General features: G+C 37.9%; 1 protein-coding gene across 1 annotated transcript in view; it reads left to right on the forward strand.

The window, feature by feature from the left end:
* SVEP1 (sushi, von Willebrand factor type A, EGF and pentraxin domain containing 1) overlaps positions 1-19,122 on the forward strand; it is an 802,056-nt gene that overhangs the window by 383,438 nt on the left and 399,496 nt on the right. The window contains exon 21 of the mRNA XM_053702672.1: positions 17,542-17,638. Coding sequence (XP_053558647.1) covers positions 17,542-17,638 — 97 coding nt within the window. The remainder of the gene's footprint in view (positions 1-17,541; positions 17,639-19,122) is intronic.

A 19,122-nucleotide genomic window follows, 5' to 3' on the forward strand; every position in this document is an offset into this window, starting at 1 on the left:
CTACACTATCAATAAATTAATTAAATACAATTGCTACAAAGAAATACAATTAAATAAACTAGCTAAAGTACAAAAAATAAAAAAGAACTAAGTTACAAAAAAATAAAAAAATATTTACAAACATAAGAAAAATATTGCAACAATTTTAAACTAATTACACCTACTCTAAGCCCCCTAATAAAATAACAAAGCCCCCCAAAATAAAAAAATGCCCTACCCTATTCTAAATTACTAAAGTTCAAAGCTCTTTTACCTTACCAGCCCTGAACAGGGCCCTTTGCGGGGCATGACCCAAGAAATTCAGCTCTTTTGCTTGTAAAAAAAAACATACAATACCCCCCCCAACATTACAACCCACCACCCACATACCCCTAATCTAACCCAAACCCCCCTTAAATAAACCTAACACTAAGCCCCTGAAGATCATCCTACCTTGTCTTCACCATACCAGGTTCACCGATCGGTCCAGAAGAGCTCCTCCGATGTCCTGATCCAAGCCCAAGCGGGGGGCTGAAGAGGTCCATGATCCGGCTGAAGTCTTCATCCAAGCGGGCCAGAAGAGGTCTTCCATCCGATTGAAGTCTTCATCCAAGCGGCATCCATCCGGAGCGAAGCGGCAGCATCCTGAAGACCTCCACCGCGGAACATCCATCCTGGCCGACGAATGAACGACGAATGACGGTTCCTTTAAATGACGTCATCCAAGATGGCGTCCCTCGAATTCCGATTGGCTGATAGGATTCTATCAGCCAATCGGAATTAAGGTAGGAATATTCTGATTGGCTGATGGAATCAGCCAATCAGAATCAAGTTCAATCCGATTGGCTGATCCGATCAGCCAATCAGATTGAGCTCGCATTCTATTGGCTGTTCCGATCAGCCAGTAGAATGCAAGCTCAATCTGATTGGCTGATTGGATCAGCCAATCGGATTGAACTTGATTCTGATTGGCTGATTCCATCAGCCAATCAGAATATTCCTACCTTAATTCCGATTGGCTGATAGAATCCTATCAGCCAATCGGAATTTGAGGGACACCATCTTGGATGACGTCATTTAAAGGAACCGTCATTCGTCGTTCAGTCGTCGGCCAGGATGGATGTTCCGCGGTGGAGGTCTTCAGGATGCTGCCGCTTCGCTCCGGATGGATGCCGCTTGGATGAAGACTTCAATCGGATGGAAGACCTCTTCTGGCCCGCTTGGATGAAGACTTCAGCCGGATCATGGACCTCTTCAGCCCCCCGCTTGGGCTTGGATCAGGACATCGGAGGAGCTCTTCTGGACCGATCGGTGAACCTGGTATGGTGAAGACAAGGTAGGATGATCTTCAGGGGCTTAGTGTTAGGTTTATTTAAGGGGGGTTTGGGTTAGATTAGGGGTATGTGGGTGGTGGGTTGTAATGTTGGGGGGGGTATTGTATGTTTTTTTTTACAGGCAAAAGAGCTGAATTTCTTGGGGCATGCCCCGCAAAGGGCCCTGTTCAGGGCTGGTAAGGTAAAAGAGCTTTGAACTTTAGTAATTTAGAATAGGGTAGGGCATTTTTTTATTTTGGGGGGCTTTGTTATTTTATTAGGGGGCTTAGAGTAGGTGTAATTAGTTTAAAATTGTTGTAATATTTTTCTTATGTTTGTAAATATTTTTTTATTTTTTGTAACTTAGTTCTTTTTTATTTTTTGTACTTTAGCTAGTTTATTTAATTGTATTTCTTTGTAGCAATTGTATTTAATTAATTTATTGATAGTGTAGTGTTAGGTTAATTGTAGGTAATTGTAGGTAGTTTATTTAATTAATTTATTGATAGTCTAGTGTTAGGTTTAATTGTAACTTAGGTTAGGATTTATTTTACAGGTAAATTTGTAATTATTTTAACTATTTTAGCTATTAAATAGTTCTTAACTATTTAATAGCTATTGTACCTGGTTAAAATAAATACAAAGTTACCTGTAAAATAAATATAAATCCTAAAATAGCTATAATATAATTATAATTTATATTGTAGCTATATTAGGATTTATTTTACAGGTAAGTATTTAGCTTTAAATTGGAATAATTTATTTAATAAGAGTTAATTAATTTCGTTAGATTTAAATTATATTTAACTTAGGGGGGTGTTAGTATTAGGGTTAGACTTAGCTTTAGGGGTTAATACATTTATTAGAATAGCGGCGAGATTCGGTCGGCAGATTAGGGGTTAATAATTGAAGTTAGGTGTCGGCAATGTTAGGGAGGGCAGATTAGGGGTTAATACTATTTATGATAGGGTTAGTGAGGCGGATTAGGGGTTAATAACTTTATTATAGTAGCGCTCAGGTCCGGTCGGCAGATTAGGGGTTAATAAGTGTAGGCAGGTGGAGGCGACGTTGTGGGGGGCAGATTAGGGGTTAATAAATATAATATAGGGGTCGGCGGTGTTAGGGGCAGCAGATTAGGGGTACATAGGGATAATGTAAGTAGCGGCGGTTTACGGAGCGGAAGATTAGGGGTTAATAATAATATGCAGGGGTCAGCAATAGTGGGGGAGGCGGATTAGGGGTTAATAAGTGTAAGGTTAGGGGTGTTTAGACTCGGGGTACATGTTAGAGTGTTAAGTGCAGACGTAGGAAGGGTTACCGCATAGCAAACAATGGGGCTGCGTTAGGAGCTGAACGCGGCTTTTTTGCAGGTGTTTGGTTTTTTTTCAGCTCAAACAGCCCCATTGTTTCCTATGGGGGAATTGTGCACGAGCACGTTTTTGAGGCTGGCCGCGTCCGTAAGCAACTCTGGTATCGAGAGTTGAAGCTGCGTTAAAAATGCTCTACGCTCCTTTTTTGGAGCCTAACGCAGCCTTTATGTGGACTCTCGATACCAGAGTTATTTTTATGGTGCGGCCAGAAAAAAGCCGGCGTTAGTTTTTCGGGTCGTTACCGACAAAACTCCAAATCTAGGCCTTTGAAAATAATGTTGTATTGATTTACATTTGTGACATGGAGGATTTTAACCTGAGACTTTTATCTCCACCATAATTTTAATGATTTTTATATATATATTTCTCTTGTTAAGTGTATCCAGTCCACGGATCATCCATTACTTATGGAATATATTCTCCTTCCCAACAGGAAGCTGCAAGAGTCCACCCACAGCAAAGCTGCTATATAGCTCCTCCCCTAACTGCCATATTCAGTCATTCTCTTGCAAGCCTCAACATAGATAGGAGGTTGTGAGAGTCTGTGGTGCTTTCTACTTAGTTTATTCTTCAATCAAAAGTTTGTTATTTTTAAATGGCACCGGAGTGTGCTGTTTATCTCAGGCAGTATTTGGAAGAAGAATCTGCCTGCGTTTTTCTATGATCTTAGCAGACGTAACTAAGATCCATTTGCTGTTCTCACACATTCTGAGGAGTGAGGTACTTCAGAGGGGGAATGGCGTGCAGGTTTTCCTGCAGATAAGGTATGTGCAGTAAAATATTTTTCTAGGAATGGAATTGACTAAGAAAATACTGCTGATACCGAAGTAATGTAAGTAAAGCCTTAAATGCAGCGATAGCGACTGGTATCAGGCTTATTAATAGAGATACATACTCTTGTAAAAATGTGTTTTAAAACGTTTGCTGGCATGTTTAATCGTTTTTTAACATATGTTTGGTGATAAAACTTATTGGGGCCTAAGTTTTTTCCACATGGCTGGCTTAAATTTTGCATAGAAACAGTTTCCTGAGGCTTTCCACTGTTATAGTATAAAAGTTACAGTTGGTGCAGTTAAAATTACAAACAGTGACATTCAGCTTCCCTCAGCAGTCCCCTGCATGCTATAGGACATCTCTGAAGGGCTCAAAAGGGCTTCAAAAGTAGGAGCTGTTATGACTGTTTAAAACATATTTTTCGTTTTGTTAATCTGTTTTTTGTATTAAGGGGTTAATCATCCATTTGCAAGTGGGTGCAATGCTCTGCTAACTTGTTACATACACTGTAAAATTTTTGTTAGTTTAACTGCCTTTTTTCTCTGTTATTTCAAATTTTGGCAAAATTTGTTTCTCTTAAAGGCACAGTAACGTTTTATATATTTGCTTGTTAACTTGATTTAAAGTGTTTTCCAAGCTTACTAGTCTCATTATTAGTCTGTTCTAACATGTCTGACATAGAGGAAGCTCTGTGTTCATTATGTTTTAAAGCCATGGTGGAACCCCATCTTAGAATGTGTACCAGATGTACTGATTTCATGTTAAACAATAAAGATCATTTTTTGTCTTTAAAAACATTATCACCAGAGGATTCTGTCGTGGGGGTAGTTATGCCGACTAACTCTCCCCACGTGTCAGACCTTTTGACTCCCGCTTTAGGGACTCACGCTCAAATGGCGCCAAGTACATCAAGGGCACCCATAGCGTTTCTTTACCAGGGGATTCTGTCGAGGGGAAAGTTATGCCGACTAACTCTCCCCACGTGTCAGACCCTTCGACTCCCGCTTCAGGGACTCACGCTCAAATGGCGCCAAGTACATCAAGGGCGCCCATAGCGTTTATTTTACAAGACATGGCAAAGGTGGTGAATAATATTCTGGCAGCAGTATTAGTCAGACTACCTGAAATTAAAGGAAAGCAGTTAGCTCTGGTGGTAGATACAGAGCATACAGACGCTTTAAGAACCATGTATGATACTACCTCACAATATGCTTAGTCTGTGGGTGATTTTTTTTTTTTTTTTTGACTCAGGGAAGATGATTTAACCTGATTCTGATATTTCTACATTTAAAATGTATGCTTGAGAACCTCCACTTGTTGCTCAGGGAGGCTTTGGCTGCTCTGAATGAATGTGTACAATCGCAGGGCCAGAGAAATTGTGTAGACTGGATAAATAATATGCAGTGCCGGTGTGTACTGATGTTTTTCCAATACCTAAAGAGGTTTACTAAAAAAATTTTTTTAATAAGGAATGGGATAGACCAGGTGTGCTGTTCTCTTCCCCTCCTATTTTTTAGAAGAATGTTTTCTAATAGTTACCACCACACGGGACTTCTGGCAGACAGTTCCTAAGGTGGAGAGAAGAGTTTCTACTCTAGCTAAGCGTACCACTACCTCTGACGAGGACAGTTGTGCTTTTTAGATCCAATGGATAAAAAATGTTTATTCAACAGGGTTTTATCCTGCATCCCCTTGCATACATTGCTTCTGTCACTGCTGCTGCGGCGTTCTGGGTTGAGTCTCTTGATGAGGCTTTACAGTTAAGCAACTCCATTGGATGAATATATTTGACAAGCTTATGCTAGCCAATTCCTTTGTTTTCTGATGCCTTGTTCATTTGACTAGACTAACGGCTAAGAATTCTGTTTTTTACTATACTGGCGCGCAGAGCGCTATGGCTTATATCATGGTCAGCTGTCGTGACTTTAATAAATAAGCTACTTAACTTCCCTTCAAGGGGCAGACCCTATTCGGGCCTGGTTTGAAGGAGATTATTGCTTATATCACTGGAGGAAAAGGTCATGCCCTTCCTTAGGATAAGTCTAAATCAAGGGCAAAAAAAAAAAAAAAAAAAAAAAAGTCTAATTTTCGTACCTTTTAAAAACTTCAGGGCAGGTGTGGCATTCTCTTCCTCTAAGGCAAAACAAGAGGGAATTTTTGCTCAGTCCAAGGCGGTCTGGAGACAATCGGACCTGGAACAAACATAAGCAGGCCAAGGAGCCTGCTGCTGCCTCTAAGGCAGCATGAAGGAACGCACCCCTATCCGGTAACGGATCCTATAGGGGGCAGACTTTCATTCTTTGCCCAGGCGTGGGCAAGAGATGCCCAGGATCCCTAGGCACTGGAATTTATATCCCAGAGATATCTTCTGGATTTCAAAGATTCCCCACCAAAAAAAGGGGAGATTTCGCCTTTCACAATTATCTGCAAACCAGATAAAGAAGGAGGCATTCTTACATTGTGTACGAGATCCATCCAGTTCCAAGAGAGGAACAGGGACAGAGTTTTTACTCAAATCTGTTTGTGGTTCCCAAGGAGAGGGAACCTTCAGACCTATTTTGGATCTAAAGATCTTAAACAAATTCCTCAGAATTCCGTCATTTAAGATGGAAACTATTCGTACCATCTTAACTATGATCCAGGAGAGTCAATAGAGGACTACAATGGATTTGAAGGATGCTTATCCTCACATTGTGATGCATAAAGATCACCATCGTTTTTCAGGTTTGCCTTTCTAGACAGGCATTACCAGTTTGTAGCTCTTTCCTTTGGGATATCTACAGCCCCAAGAATCTTTATGGAGGTTCTGGGGTCGCTTTGGCGGTCCTTAGACCGCGGGGCATAGAAGTGGCCCCTTATTTAGACGACATCCTGATACAGGTGTCAAACATCCAAATTGCCCAGTCTCATACGGACGTAGTACTGGCATTTCTGAGATCACATGGGTGGAAAGTGAACAAGGAAAGAGTTCTCTATCCCCAATCTCAAGGGTTTCCCTCCTAGGGACTATGATAGATTCTGTAGAAATGAAAATTTACCTGACGGAGTCCAGGTTGTCAAAGTTTCTAAATTTCTGCCGTGTTTTTTTCATCCCATCCGCGCCCTTCGGTGGCTCAGTACATGAATGAAATCGGCTTAATGGTAGCGGCAAGGGACATAGTACCGTTTGCACGTCTACATTTCAGACCGCTGCAACTATGCATGCTCAGTCAGAGGAACGGGGATTACACAGATTTGTCCCCCTGTTAAACCTGGACCAAGAGACCAGAGATTCTCTTCTCTGGTGACTATGTTGGGTCCATCTGTCCAAGGGTATGACCTTCCGCAGGTCAGATGGGACAATTGTTACAATAGATGCCAGCCTTTTAGGTTGGGATGCAGTCTGGAACTCCCTGAAGGCTCAGGGATAGTGGACTTAGGAGGAGACCCTCCTTCTAATAAATATTCTGGAACTGGGAGTGATATTCCATGCTCTTCAGACTTGGCCTCAGTTAGCAACTCTGAGGTACATCATACTCAGTCGGACAATATACACGACTGTGGCTTACATCAGCCATCAAGGGGGAACAGAAGTTCCCTAGCGATGTTAGAAGTCTTACAATAATTCACTGGACAGAGACTCACTCTTGTCTATCAGCTATCCATATCCCAGGTGTTGAGAACTGGGAGGTGGATTTTCTAAGTCGTCAGACTTTTCTTCCGGGGGAGTGGGATTTCCTCCGGAGGTCAAGACCAAGCAGGAGAGGGCTTTGGTGTTTTTGACAGCGCCTGCGTAGCCACGCAGGACCTGGTATGCAGATCTGGTGGACATGTCATCCTTTCCATCACGGTCTCTGCTTCAGAGACAGGTCCCTCTACCTCAGGGTCCTTTCAACCATCTAAATAGAATCAATCTGAGATGGACTGCCTGGAGACTGAACGCTTGATGTTATCAAAGCATGGCTTCTCCGAGTCAGTCATTGATACCTTAATACAGACATGAAAGCCTGTCTCTAGGAAAATTGAACATAGATATGGTGTAAATATCTGATTGTTATGAATCCAAGGGTTACTCATGGAGTAAAGTCTGGATTCCCAGGATATTATCTTTTCTCCAAGATGTTTTTGAGAAAAGGGTTGTCAGCTAATTCCTTAAAAGGGGACAGATTTTTACTCTGTCTATTTTTTTGCACAAGCGTCTGGCAGGTATTCTAGACGTTCAGGCATTTGGTCAGGCTTTGGTTAGATCCAAGCCTGTGTTTAAAACTGTTGCTCCGCCATGGAGCTTAAACCTGATTCAAGTTCCGTTTGAACCTTTTTGTTCCATAGATATCAATCTTTATCTTGGAAAGTTCCTTTTGGGTAGCTAATTCCTCGACTCGTAGAGTCTCCAAGTTATCTGTGTTACAATGTGATTATCCTTATCTGGTCCTTCGTACGGATAAGGTAGTCCTGCGTACCAACCTGGGTTTTTTCCTAAGGTGGTATCTAACAAGTACATCACTCAAGAGATAGTTGTTCCATGCTTGTATCCTAATCCTTCCTCAAAGAAGGAACGTCTATTACACAATATTGGACGTGGTTTGTGCTTTAAAGTTTTACTTACAAGCTACTACAGTTTTCATCAAACGTTCACCTTGTTTGTTGTCTATTCTGGACAGAGGAGAGGTCAAAAGACTTCAGCAGCCTCTCTGTCTTTTTGGTTAAAAAGCATAATTCATTTAGCTTATGAGACTGCTGGACAGCAGCCTCCTGAAGGGATTACAGCTCATTCTACTAGAGCTGTGGTTTTCACTTGGGCCTTTTTTAAATGTGGCTTCTGTTGAACAGATTTACAAGACGGAGTCTTGGTCTGCGCTTCATACTTTTCAAATTTAACAAATTTGATACCTTGCTTCTTCGGAGGCTATTTTTGGGAGAAAGGGTTTTTTACAGGCAGTGGTAACTTCCGTTTAAGTACCTGCCTTGTCCCTCCCATCTTCCGTGTACTTTAGCTTTGGTATTGGTATTCCATAAGTAATGGATGATCCGTGGACTGGATACACTTAACAAGAGAAAACATAATTTATGCTTACCTGATAAATTTATTTATCTTGTAGTGTATCCAGTCCACGGCCCGCCCTGTCACTTTAAGGCAGGTAATTTTTTCATTTGAACTACAGTCACCACTGCACCCTATGGTTTTTCCTTTCTCTGCATGTTTTCGGTCGAATGACTGAATATGGCAGTTAGGGGAGGAGCTATATAGCAGCTTTGCTGTGGGTGGACTCTTGCAGCTTCCTGTTGGGAAGGAGAATATATTCCATAAGTAATGGATGATCCGTGGACTGGATACACTACAAGATAAATAAATTTATCAGGTAAGCATAAATTATGTTATAATTTTTTGGTTTACTAGTGGGTAATTTATAGGCATTTCAAAGACTTGTTTTAACCAATAGACAAATTTCTTTTAAAGTGTATATAACTTTGCAGTTTAAGTCTAAGAGTATGGCTGGGAGCTAAAATGCATCAGATGTAGAGTTTTGCTCATGTTTTAAGCCATGTGTGTTTTTTTTTTTTTTTTTTTTTTTTAAATAAATTTTTTATTGAGGTTTTGCACAATAAACATAAGACATAAATCGCCTTTTTGATAACAGAAGGAGATAAAAAGTATTATTAGACAACAAATATCAACAATCATAATGTTCAGCATAGATAGGCAGATGAAACCTCGATTTTTTAGTATATTAGCATAAGTGTCTGACCTAGCGATGGCTCATTTTTAGGCCAAATGGCCAATTAGTATAGTAGCTAACTGATGGTCAAGTAGATAGCTCTTAAAGAGCTGTAACAATAATAGAAGTGAATATACGTTATGGGGGGGGGGTGAGTTTCAGCGGATAAGCACCGCTCTTAAAATGAGGGGGGGTTTGGGGTGGTTTGGGGTGGCGGAGCCATATGCGCAAGTACTTATATGTATTAACTTTACTTTGGAGTATCCTTGGGGACCGTATAACTAGTTAGAGTATACAGTATAAGTAAATCTTAAGAGGCTGACGTCTGATTATGCATGTGTGACAGAATGGAGATATATAATAGGTCGAACAAATGTCTAGTCTAGAATTGCAGCGTTGCAGTCTCTGATATAACTCAGTGGATAGGAGAGTAGCATTAAACAATCAATTTGTTTTTAAACCTATACTATACTATGCCTATAAACTCAGATAAATGGAGCAATAGAAATAATAATAAAAAACATTAACATTTTACACTTTCATAAAGCGTTATGCATACATATTAAACATTTATATCAAAAGTAAGTCATATTATAGCCAAACTACAGTTAATAAAATAATTTTACGTTGATAAGTTGACATGCCTGTCCTAACTCCATTGGTGAAAAATCTAACATGGTGAAGCGCAAGTGTCTGTCAATTTCTGGATAATGGCGCATTTAGCAAGGTGCTCATAGCCAATGTCAACTATGTAGGGGCATTATGTCAACGCTAGGGCAAACATCTTTGATAAAAATTTATCTCTGCAGTATTATGTCTGGTATTACACAGGCCCATGGCCAAGCATTATACTCCTATCTCCACAATTATAAGCATATGTCTATGTAACTCATTCAATACTTTGTGACTTGGGATTGTAAAAAACATATTCATGAGATAATATAATGCTATATACGCCTATCAATAACTAAGTAGTGGGGTTTCCTAGTTTATTAACACAATAGTACAGTGCAGTGCGGTATGACACAAAAAAAGATGTAGTCCGCTGTTATAGAACTGCAGTGCAAAGAATAGCCATGTTATGGGCACTTAAGGTATAGTACATGAAAAATAAGATAACAGTGTTATCGTTCCACAAAAAGTAATAAAAACTGTGAATTCTAGCTCCTAGAATGCAATAGAGTTAGAGCCCAAAATAGCCTATTCATACATAATGCATCCATGAATTAGTAGTGTCTCTTCAGTTAGCAGAGCAAGTTTATGAAAGTATGCGTATTTATAAAACCTGCGAATATATTAGAGAAACGTCATATTTAGGCGTGTGAGAGAATAGGAGTAGTAGCTTACTCAGAGTGTCATACAGAGTTTTAACATTATCCATGCCCAGTGGTGAGCTAAGCACACAATGCAGTCCTGAAATATCAAAATACAAAATACAAGCAATATAGAGAAAACCAAACATTACTCCAGAGTCATGTAGTCGAGGTAGCACAAGTAGGACTTGTTTGAATTTAGATTAGTAAAAACATAGGTGTAATATAATATATATATACTTTTTTTTTTCCCAATAAAAACCCTACATTGACAGTGTATATAGACAAGCAACTAATATTATTGTATGTAGCATTAAATTATATAAAGCTAACTTCACACAGATTTATTAATCTAGACTGTCTTATGAGATACCTAAGGTAAGACCTAGGTATAACAAGCTATAGGGTGTTAGCTTTATACATATATATCAGACACATTTTGAATATATAGTGAAAATGCAGCACTATAAACCTCAATGACAAGGTGACTGGATTAGGGGTACTGCAGCTTACCGGTTAGGTATTCTAGGCTCATTAAATAGGAATAGCAACTCCTGCATGTAAATAAGATCCTCAAACCATAACAACCTGAGGATCACTAGTTCGTGACAAGCTTAATCAACAGTATAAACTATAAACTAATAGACATAGGACCACACATAGGAAGGCTATATAAAATGTGAATGTCTCAAGCAAATGATCAATGTTAAGAAGGTTCATACAGTCCTTGAGAGCTTGATAAAGGTGTTACTGGGATCTTGAGTCAGCACCTGAAAATGTCCCTCGGTCCAGCAGGGCAGCAGGGGCACTAAACCTGGATTTTGGCTGACCATCAACCTATTCCACATGGAGCTTGTTGGGATGCATAGCGTAGGATGGTATGTGAAAAATCAGAGTCTGAGACCATTACCCTCAGACAAAAGGAGAGTTGGAAATTACTTAGGTTTGTTATAAGCAGTCCCTGTAGTTCTTGAAGACACAGTGTCAATATAGCTACAGTCCGTTTCAACATCAAATCTCCACAGTGTCTAGGAATCACCTGTCTAGCCGGGTCCAGTGCGTCAATCATCACCAGAGAGTAGTTTCCCAAGTCCGAGAAGAAAACTTGGAGTAGGGCCAGAGGATCACGGCGAGCCGGCAAAGCTAAAGATGATGTCCCCTCATGCGTGCTCACTATAACCGAGCAAAGAGTCTCCTCGGGTTCTAGTTTCTTCTGCATAGACAGTGGGGGTGCAAGAGCTGAAGATCGATTCGTATCGTAGAGCCCGGTGTCTTGCATGAACCTGTAAGAGGGCTTTTCTAGATTTTCCTGGATGCCGTCTGCAAGTGCCGTACAATCCCTGACACACTGAACAAAGTCTGTGGTCTCAGCAGCATGATTCAGCTGCAGTGTAAGGGCTGATAGAAGTGACGCCAGATCCTCCCTCAGGTTCTGAAAGTGTTGCTCTAAGAGTTGTTGGGTACGGTCCTCCCAGTTTTCTAGGGCTTCCATATTAGCAGTACCGCTGTAGGGAAGGTGCCGCCTGAAATCTCCATGTGGCATAGTCTGGCAGTAATCATCAGCGTTATGCTCATTAGATAATAAATCTTCGGTTTCATGAAGTATGCAATCGATGATACTGGCTTTCTAGGGTTATATAAGAAAGGTTTGGGCTCTCAATATATTAATTAAGTTTAAAAATGATATCTAATAGCCCGGAGCTGTTAAGACACACGTCCTGCTGCCTCAGTAGTTGGCCACCCATGTGTGTTTTTATCCACATAATTAAACTATACAATGTAATCTCCAAAGAATTGCCAGCATGGGTTTCATTTTTTGTTGCTAGATGTGTCCTTCAGTTGCCTAAAGCCTACACCTCTATAGCTCACATGTTAATTCATTCTAATGTTACAACATTCTTCTGTTCTTCAGGAGTGACTTATACATGGACAACATTTATGTAACCAAATAATTAGTAGGGATTAATGCCACATTACATCATTAGGGACTCCTAAAATAACATGAGATAAAGAATTATTGACAAAATCGAAGAAGTCATTATTGATCAAGCACTAGTATTCATTGTTTAATATCTCATTAACTAACAAACACATTTAAGGAACATTAAAGGGATATGAAATAAAAATAAACTTTAATCATTTAGATAGAACATGATATTTTAATGTAATGCTATTGTCAAAAGTTACTTAATTCTCTTGTATTCTTTGTTGAAAAACATACCTCGGTGCTATGGAGCAGCAATGCGCTAGTGCAAGGTATATGTTTATTGGTGGCTATATACATATGGATCTTGTCACTGGCTCACTAGATGTGCTCACCGTAGTGCTCTGGAGCTGTCTTTAAATGCACGTTCAAACACTCTGCAGGGGTTAAATGCATAGTTAAATTTAAGCAATAGTGCTTTAATAAACAGTCTAAAACATTATGCACTCTTAGATTGTAATATAAAGGGCTAGATTTCAAGTGGAGCGCTAATTTATTGCACACCTGTAAACATTAAATTCGCCCGTTTATGGGTGTGCGATAAATAACTAGTGGTAACAATTAGCATTCCGGAAATTAACCAGAGATCAGATCTCTTTATTTAAGGGGTTAAAAGTGGCGGGTGTGGGGTGTTAGATAAAAAAAAAAAACAGCACAGAAAATTGTCTTCATATTGTGGTCTATTGGGAACTGTGTGTTCCCCGTAAATATTTATGTATTTGCTTATATGCATTTACATTTATGTGTTGATATATGTATACTCATATTAACACATAAATATATAATCATATACATATATATTTAATATTTGCTACCCATCGCTGCAGGACTTACCCCTTCTCTGCGCTAGGTTCTTAGCCGTGTCTCACAGCATGAGAATGAGGCTCAAATTGGGGCCTACTGAAGCACACTCTTGTGAGTGCAATGCTTCCATTCATTGTGACTAACTTGCAATACCAGTGCACATTTGCGTATGCTGGTATTATTGAGTGGAGTGCAAATATCACTTTTGGGAAAGCAATATTTTCTGCTCCACTTGTAATCTAGCCCAAAATTTTTAATAATATATAGTAAAGAAAAAAAAAAAAACTTGAATATGTTCTCACATGTATTTTGTCTTTTTCCTGTAATTTAATTCTAAAAATTGTAGGCTTTCCATCATTGGTTGCACCTTCTAGCGGACCATTTATAACTGTCTCTAATGGCCTCAGAGAAGACAGCAGAGAAGGAATATATATTATTCTGGCCAGCATTTATTTATTAAAGTCTTTTTAACGGGATGTCTGGGTACAACTACAGTAGCCAGGTTACTACTCCATGTTATTGTTTTTTCCTCATGCCTGCAACTCTTTTCTAATCTGTTTTCTTTTCTTAACCCTTTACAAGGGCTGCATCTTCCCACTGGGTGCCACCATCTTGGAGTTTAATAATTCTTCTTTACATATTGTGCCATTCAGTTTAGCTGCACAATACAGAGGGAGCTGTGCTGCGTTGTATTATATTATTCTTGAGGGATTTTTATAGTTGTTATGTAACTTTTAAACTATGTAAATTAACAGCAAAAATGAAAAGTTTCCTTTTTTCTATTGTTTAAGCTTACCCAAAGTGCAAGGTACAGCTATAAAAAACCAGCACTGTCTCTGATCTGTGAAAGCACACCTCTTTTATCACATGATGCAACAATACGTGCACTACAAGATGGCGGCACCAAAGCTGCAGAGCTTTACCAACTGGCTTCTGTAATGGATTAAAATAAGAGAATGGCTTTAAAAAAAGTAAAACAGGAGAAACAATAACATGGTGAATAGTAACAATGTTACTGTAGCAGTTTAATGTCCCTGTAAGTGATCTTTTACAGATTATTACATGCGCATTGCTTTTATGTTACATACTACTGACCCTATTCTACCTTTTTTCTGCAGCTAGGATTACCTTCACTTTATCTCTACAACTATAGCTATCTTTACAAGCATTAAACTCTTGCTCCTCTATTTACTGCCAATTGTGTGTCTGTCAGTTATTTCATTGTAGACAAGACAATATCAACTGCACAGGGTGGAATTCATAAATATATGGTTGTGGCTATACAACAAAATTCTCAATGTAAATTGGTGACAAGCATAGGATTTAGCCATTCATTTTACATACCAAATCCCCTTTATACACATTTTACTTGTTTACTAGCATTTACAATTCTTAAAGAGACAGTCTACTCCAGAATTGTTATTGTTTAAAAATATAGATAATCCCTTTATTACCCATTCCCCAGTTTTGCATAACCAACACGGTTATATTAATATACTTTTTACCTCTGTGATTGCCTTGTATCTGACTCTGAAGACTGCCCCCTTATTTCACTTCTTTTGGCAGACTTGCATTTTAGCCAACCAGTGCCCTCTCAAATGCAACTCCTTGGGCGTGAAATATGGCACACATAAACTAATGCTCTCTGGCTGTGAAAAACTCCCAAATACATTGACATAAGAGGCGACCTTCAAAGGCTTAGAAAGTAGTATATGAGCCTACCTAGGTTTAGGTTTCAACTAAGACTACATATAGAACAATGCAAATTTGCTGATAAAAGTAAATTGTAAAGTTGTTTAAAATGACATGCCTTATCTGAATCATGAAAGTTTATTTTTTACTAGACTATCCCTTTACATGTGCATGATTTTCTAATAATGCGGCTTCTGAAAAAAAAGCTATTTTATTAATGGAAGTATTTCATTCTTTAGATGTTACTTTACAAAATTGTTTTATATAATTAAAGGGACAGTATACTATAAAATTGTTTTTCCCTTAAAGTGAATGTAAATTTAGATGATAAAGTGCCCGTTTTTTAAAAATCCGTTTAAAAACAGGGGCACTTTAATTAATCAAAATTTACATTTCACTTGTGTTGTGAAAATACTTACCTTTTAATCTTGACAGCCGCTCCAGCGATTCCCCCGGTCCTTGCAAGCCTCTTCATACGTCAGAAATGACGGATCATTCATCCTCCAATCACAGCTCCCCCCCCCCCGGGGAATCAGTGTCTGATTCAACAGCGTGATTCGAGTAAGCTGGTTTCCTCATTTTTGACCCTGGAAGAGGCTTTGCAACGTGTGGGGGAAGCGATGCAGCATCTGTCACGATTAAAAGGTAAGTATTTTCACAACACGAGTGAAATGTAAATTTTGATGAATTAAAGTGCTCCTGTTTTTAATCGGATTTTGAAAAGCCGGGCACTTTATCATCTAAATTTACATTCACTTTAATGTGTTTTCAATTACATTTTTTACCAGCTGCAGTGTATAAAATGTATGAGATTTGCTTTTTTAAGGCTTATTTGTGTATATGAATTATCTGCTTTTGTGTTTTGAAGCCACAACCTAATAAAATGGGTTGAGCTTGTAGGTATAATCAGATCTCATTACTTTATCACAGTGTGTACATATACCTGCTTATTTATCTTATATGTGTCCATAAACCAATCACCAATACTTTAAGAGAACAATGGAAACTTAACATTTTATTACCTTATCTCTTCTATGACCCACTGGGAGTGTAATTTCTTCTGCTGGCTGTGTTAATACAGCTTGGCCTTGAGGCCAAAAACTTTCAGGATGGGTGGGGATACCACAGGCTAAATAAACTTATTCAAATGCCAATATAAGGTTAATGGAAATACTTGTAAACAATTTAATACATTAAAGTGGATCATTGGGAATAATTTAAAGGGGAAAACTTTTTTTAAGTAAACTGTTCATTTAAAGCCCATGTAAAGACATGATTAGTTAATGTTTTGCAAACTATTTTCTGTAACATACTTTTGAAGCACATAAATCATTTACGAGAGCATGAAATACGTTGGTGTCAGTGAACTAAGTAAATACATATTTAACTTATCATACACTAAATGTAGTTAGTGCAAATGTAATTTATTGACCAACATTTCAAGACAATAGCTGATAAAGGTAATTTACTTAATTAAAACAATCATTTATAGGTTCCAATTTATTGATCTGGTAAACTTAAGATGCTTACACTCTTGTGGCTCTGTACGAGCATTCATCTCTCCTACCTCAAACAAAGGTTAAGAAAGACAGTATTAGCTATTAGCATCAATGGGAAAATTATACATTACATAATGAATAGTGCTAGAGTGATTAAGGAGGTTGCAGCCAGGAAATTCATTTGCAATGACATATTATATACAACGTGTAACACATTTTCATGTTAGCACATAATAGTGCAGTGTTCCATGCTAAGCGTCTCTCTTGAATAATAAATAGGCACTTTGGTAGTGTTCTGTTTATTGTAATATTAACAGGAATAGCTATATCACAATCTTTAGAAACAGAAATAAAGGATAGAAAGAACTGACATGTGAATGCTGCTTTTACATTTTAAAGAGAAACATTTTTTCAATATAGTTCCATTAGTAGAACTGATTCTAGTAAAAGCTATTACTGTTTTAGCGGCATACGCACATATGCTACATGTGACTAAAGGATGAGGATTCAAACACAATGCCTGCTTAGAGCTACAGGCTACAACTTAAGAAGTGCTTATGTGTAAATATATATATATATATATATATATATATATATATATATATATATAATGTTTTAAAAAGCAATGAATGTTAAATTCTAGCATTAAAGGGACATGAAACCCACATTTTTTCTTTCATGATTTAGAAAGAGAATGCCATTTTAAACATCTTTCTAATTTACTTCTATTATCTAATTTGTTTTATTCTCTTGATGTTCTTTGCTAAAAAGCATATCTAGATATGCTCAGTAGCTGCGGATTGGTTGCTGCACATAGAAGCCTCATGTGATTGACGCACCCATGTGCATTGCTTTTTCTTCAAATAAGGATATCTAAAAAAAATAAAGCAAAATAAATAATAGAAGTAAATTGTAATGTTGTTTAAATGTGTATGTTCTATCTGAATCATGAAAGTAGGATTGTGGGTTTAGTGGCCCTTTAAAATGTGCTTTTGGCAAATTTGTATATTAGAATTAATAATAAACCTTTTTTAATTTACATTATAGACTTTTTTTGTGTTTTTTATTTTAATGAAAATATCTTAAACTAGATTAATGTATTTTTTATTCTTGGCAGATTTTTAATGAATGCTTTCTAAACCCATGCCAAAATGGTGGAACTTGCAAACAGGTTGGAAGTGGATATATTTGCACATGCACTAAAGGCTACACAGGTATTACAAAATCAAACTCGCAATATGTATGTATTATTTGTGTGGTCTGTCACTTCTACAAATCTAAAGGACAAGTACAATAAAGCTTATGTTGCAAGTGAAATAGTTAATTGATTTAAAAATGTGTACTCGTTTACAAAAACAACATTTTAACCTCTTTGGAAGTATAGAATTTAGAAACAAGCTATATATAGTTCATCAAATTGTTTGTTTATATATACACATAAAATTAGTCACCTCATTGCAGAATGTCTGTATTGAAAAAAACATGTTTTAAAAGTCATTTGGTTTGCAGTATAGAGGAATACCACTTGAAATGCTTCTTTAGTCTTATCTTTTCATGTTTACTGTAAACAGTTAGGGACAGTTATAAATAAGTGCATGGAAGAATGAAATGCATTTCAGTTGCTCTAGGAGGCACTGGAAAAACTTCAGTCTGTCAGGTTTAAATTGGAGGAAAAACAGGCAAGATAATTAAAGAGAAGGCACCACAAAGGTTGTTGTTTTTTTTCACTTTGCCTAGTAAAACATTTTAGGAAGCTTTACATTTTGGGTTTGAGGCCCCTTTAACGGGACATGAAACCCAGTTTTTTTCCCTATCATAATTCAGATAGCGCATGTGATTTTAAAAAAAACTTTCCAATTTACTTTTAATATCTTATTTGTTTTGTTCTCTTGGTATACTTTGTTGAAAAGAATACCTAGGTAAGCTCAGAAGTTGCAGATTGTTGGTTGCACATATAAGCCTCATGTTATTGGCTCACCCAATGCCTTCCGCTAGCTCCCAGTAGTGCATTGCTGCTTCTTCAACAAGGGATACCAAGAGAATGAAGCCAATTAGCTAATAGAAGTAAATTGGAATGTTTAAAATTGTATTTTCCATCTGAATCATGAAAGAAAAATGTTGGGGTTCTGTCCCTTTGAGGATATAATGGTTTTAATTAAGGTTAATTAAACCTTCCAAATTAGCATTTTGTCCTTTTTTTTTTTTCTTTTTTTTTTTTTAATTCACTGTATACCTTGTACGATTTTTGGTCATAACAACATTTCTTGATGTAGGTCAGTTAAAAGGACATTAAACACTTTGAGATAGCAATATAAAATGATAAATCATACATATAAAAAAGTCTGCAATATATTATTTATTTTGTCCCCTTTTCCTGTAATTTCATTCTGAAATTGTGAGCTTTTCAGTTCTCGTAAGAAATAGAAGTGCAGAACACTGTTATATTCCACACAGCCATTGGCTGCACACTCTAGTGACCTATTTATAACTGTCCCTAATTGCGCTCCACTTGTAAGTTGCCCCTTAGTGTTTAATGTCCCTTTAACCCTCAATCATTCCAGAACATTCTGCTTACTTCCAAAATTGAGCTGCTAGGCTTGAGGATGAGTTACGGTCGACTAGCCATGCGGCAGCAGATTTTTCTCTTCTGCAGAGCAATCTGTCAGAATCATGCACCTATCTGAACAAAAGCCGTTTG

This window comes from Bombina bombina, chromosome 2, assembly GCF_027579735.1.
Source record: "Bombina bombina isolate aBomBom1 chromosome 2, aBomBom1.pri, whole genome shotgun sequence".
NCBI lineage: Eukaryota > Metazoa > Chordata > Amphibia > Anura > Bombinatoridae > Bombina > Bombina bombina.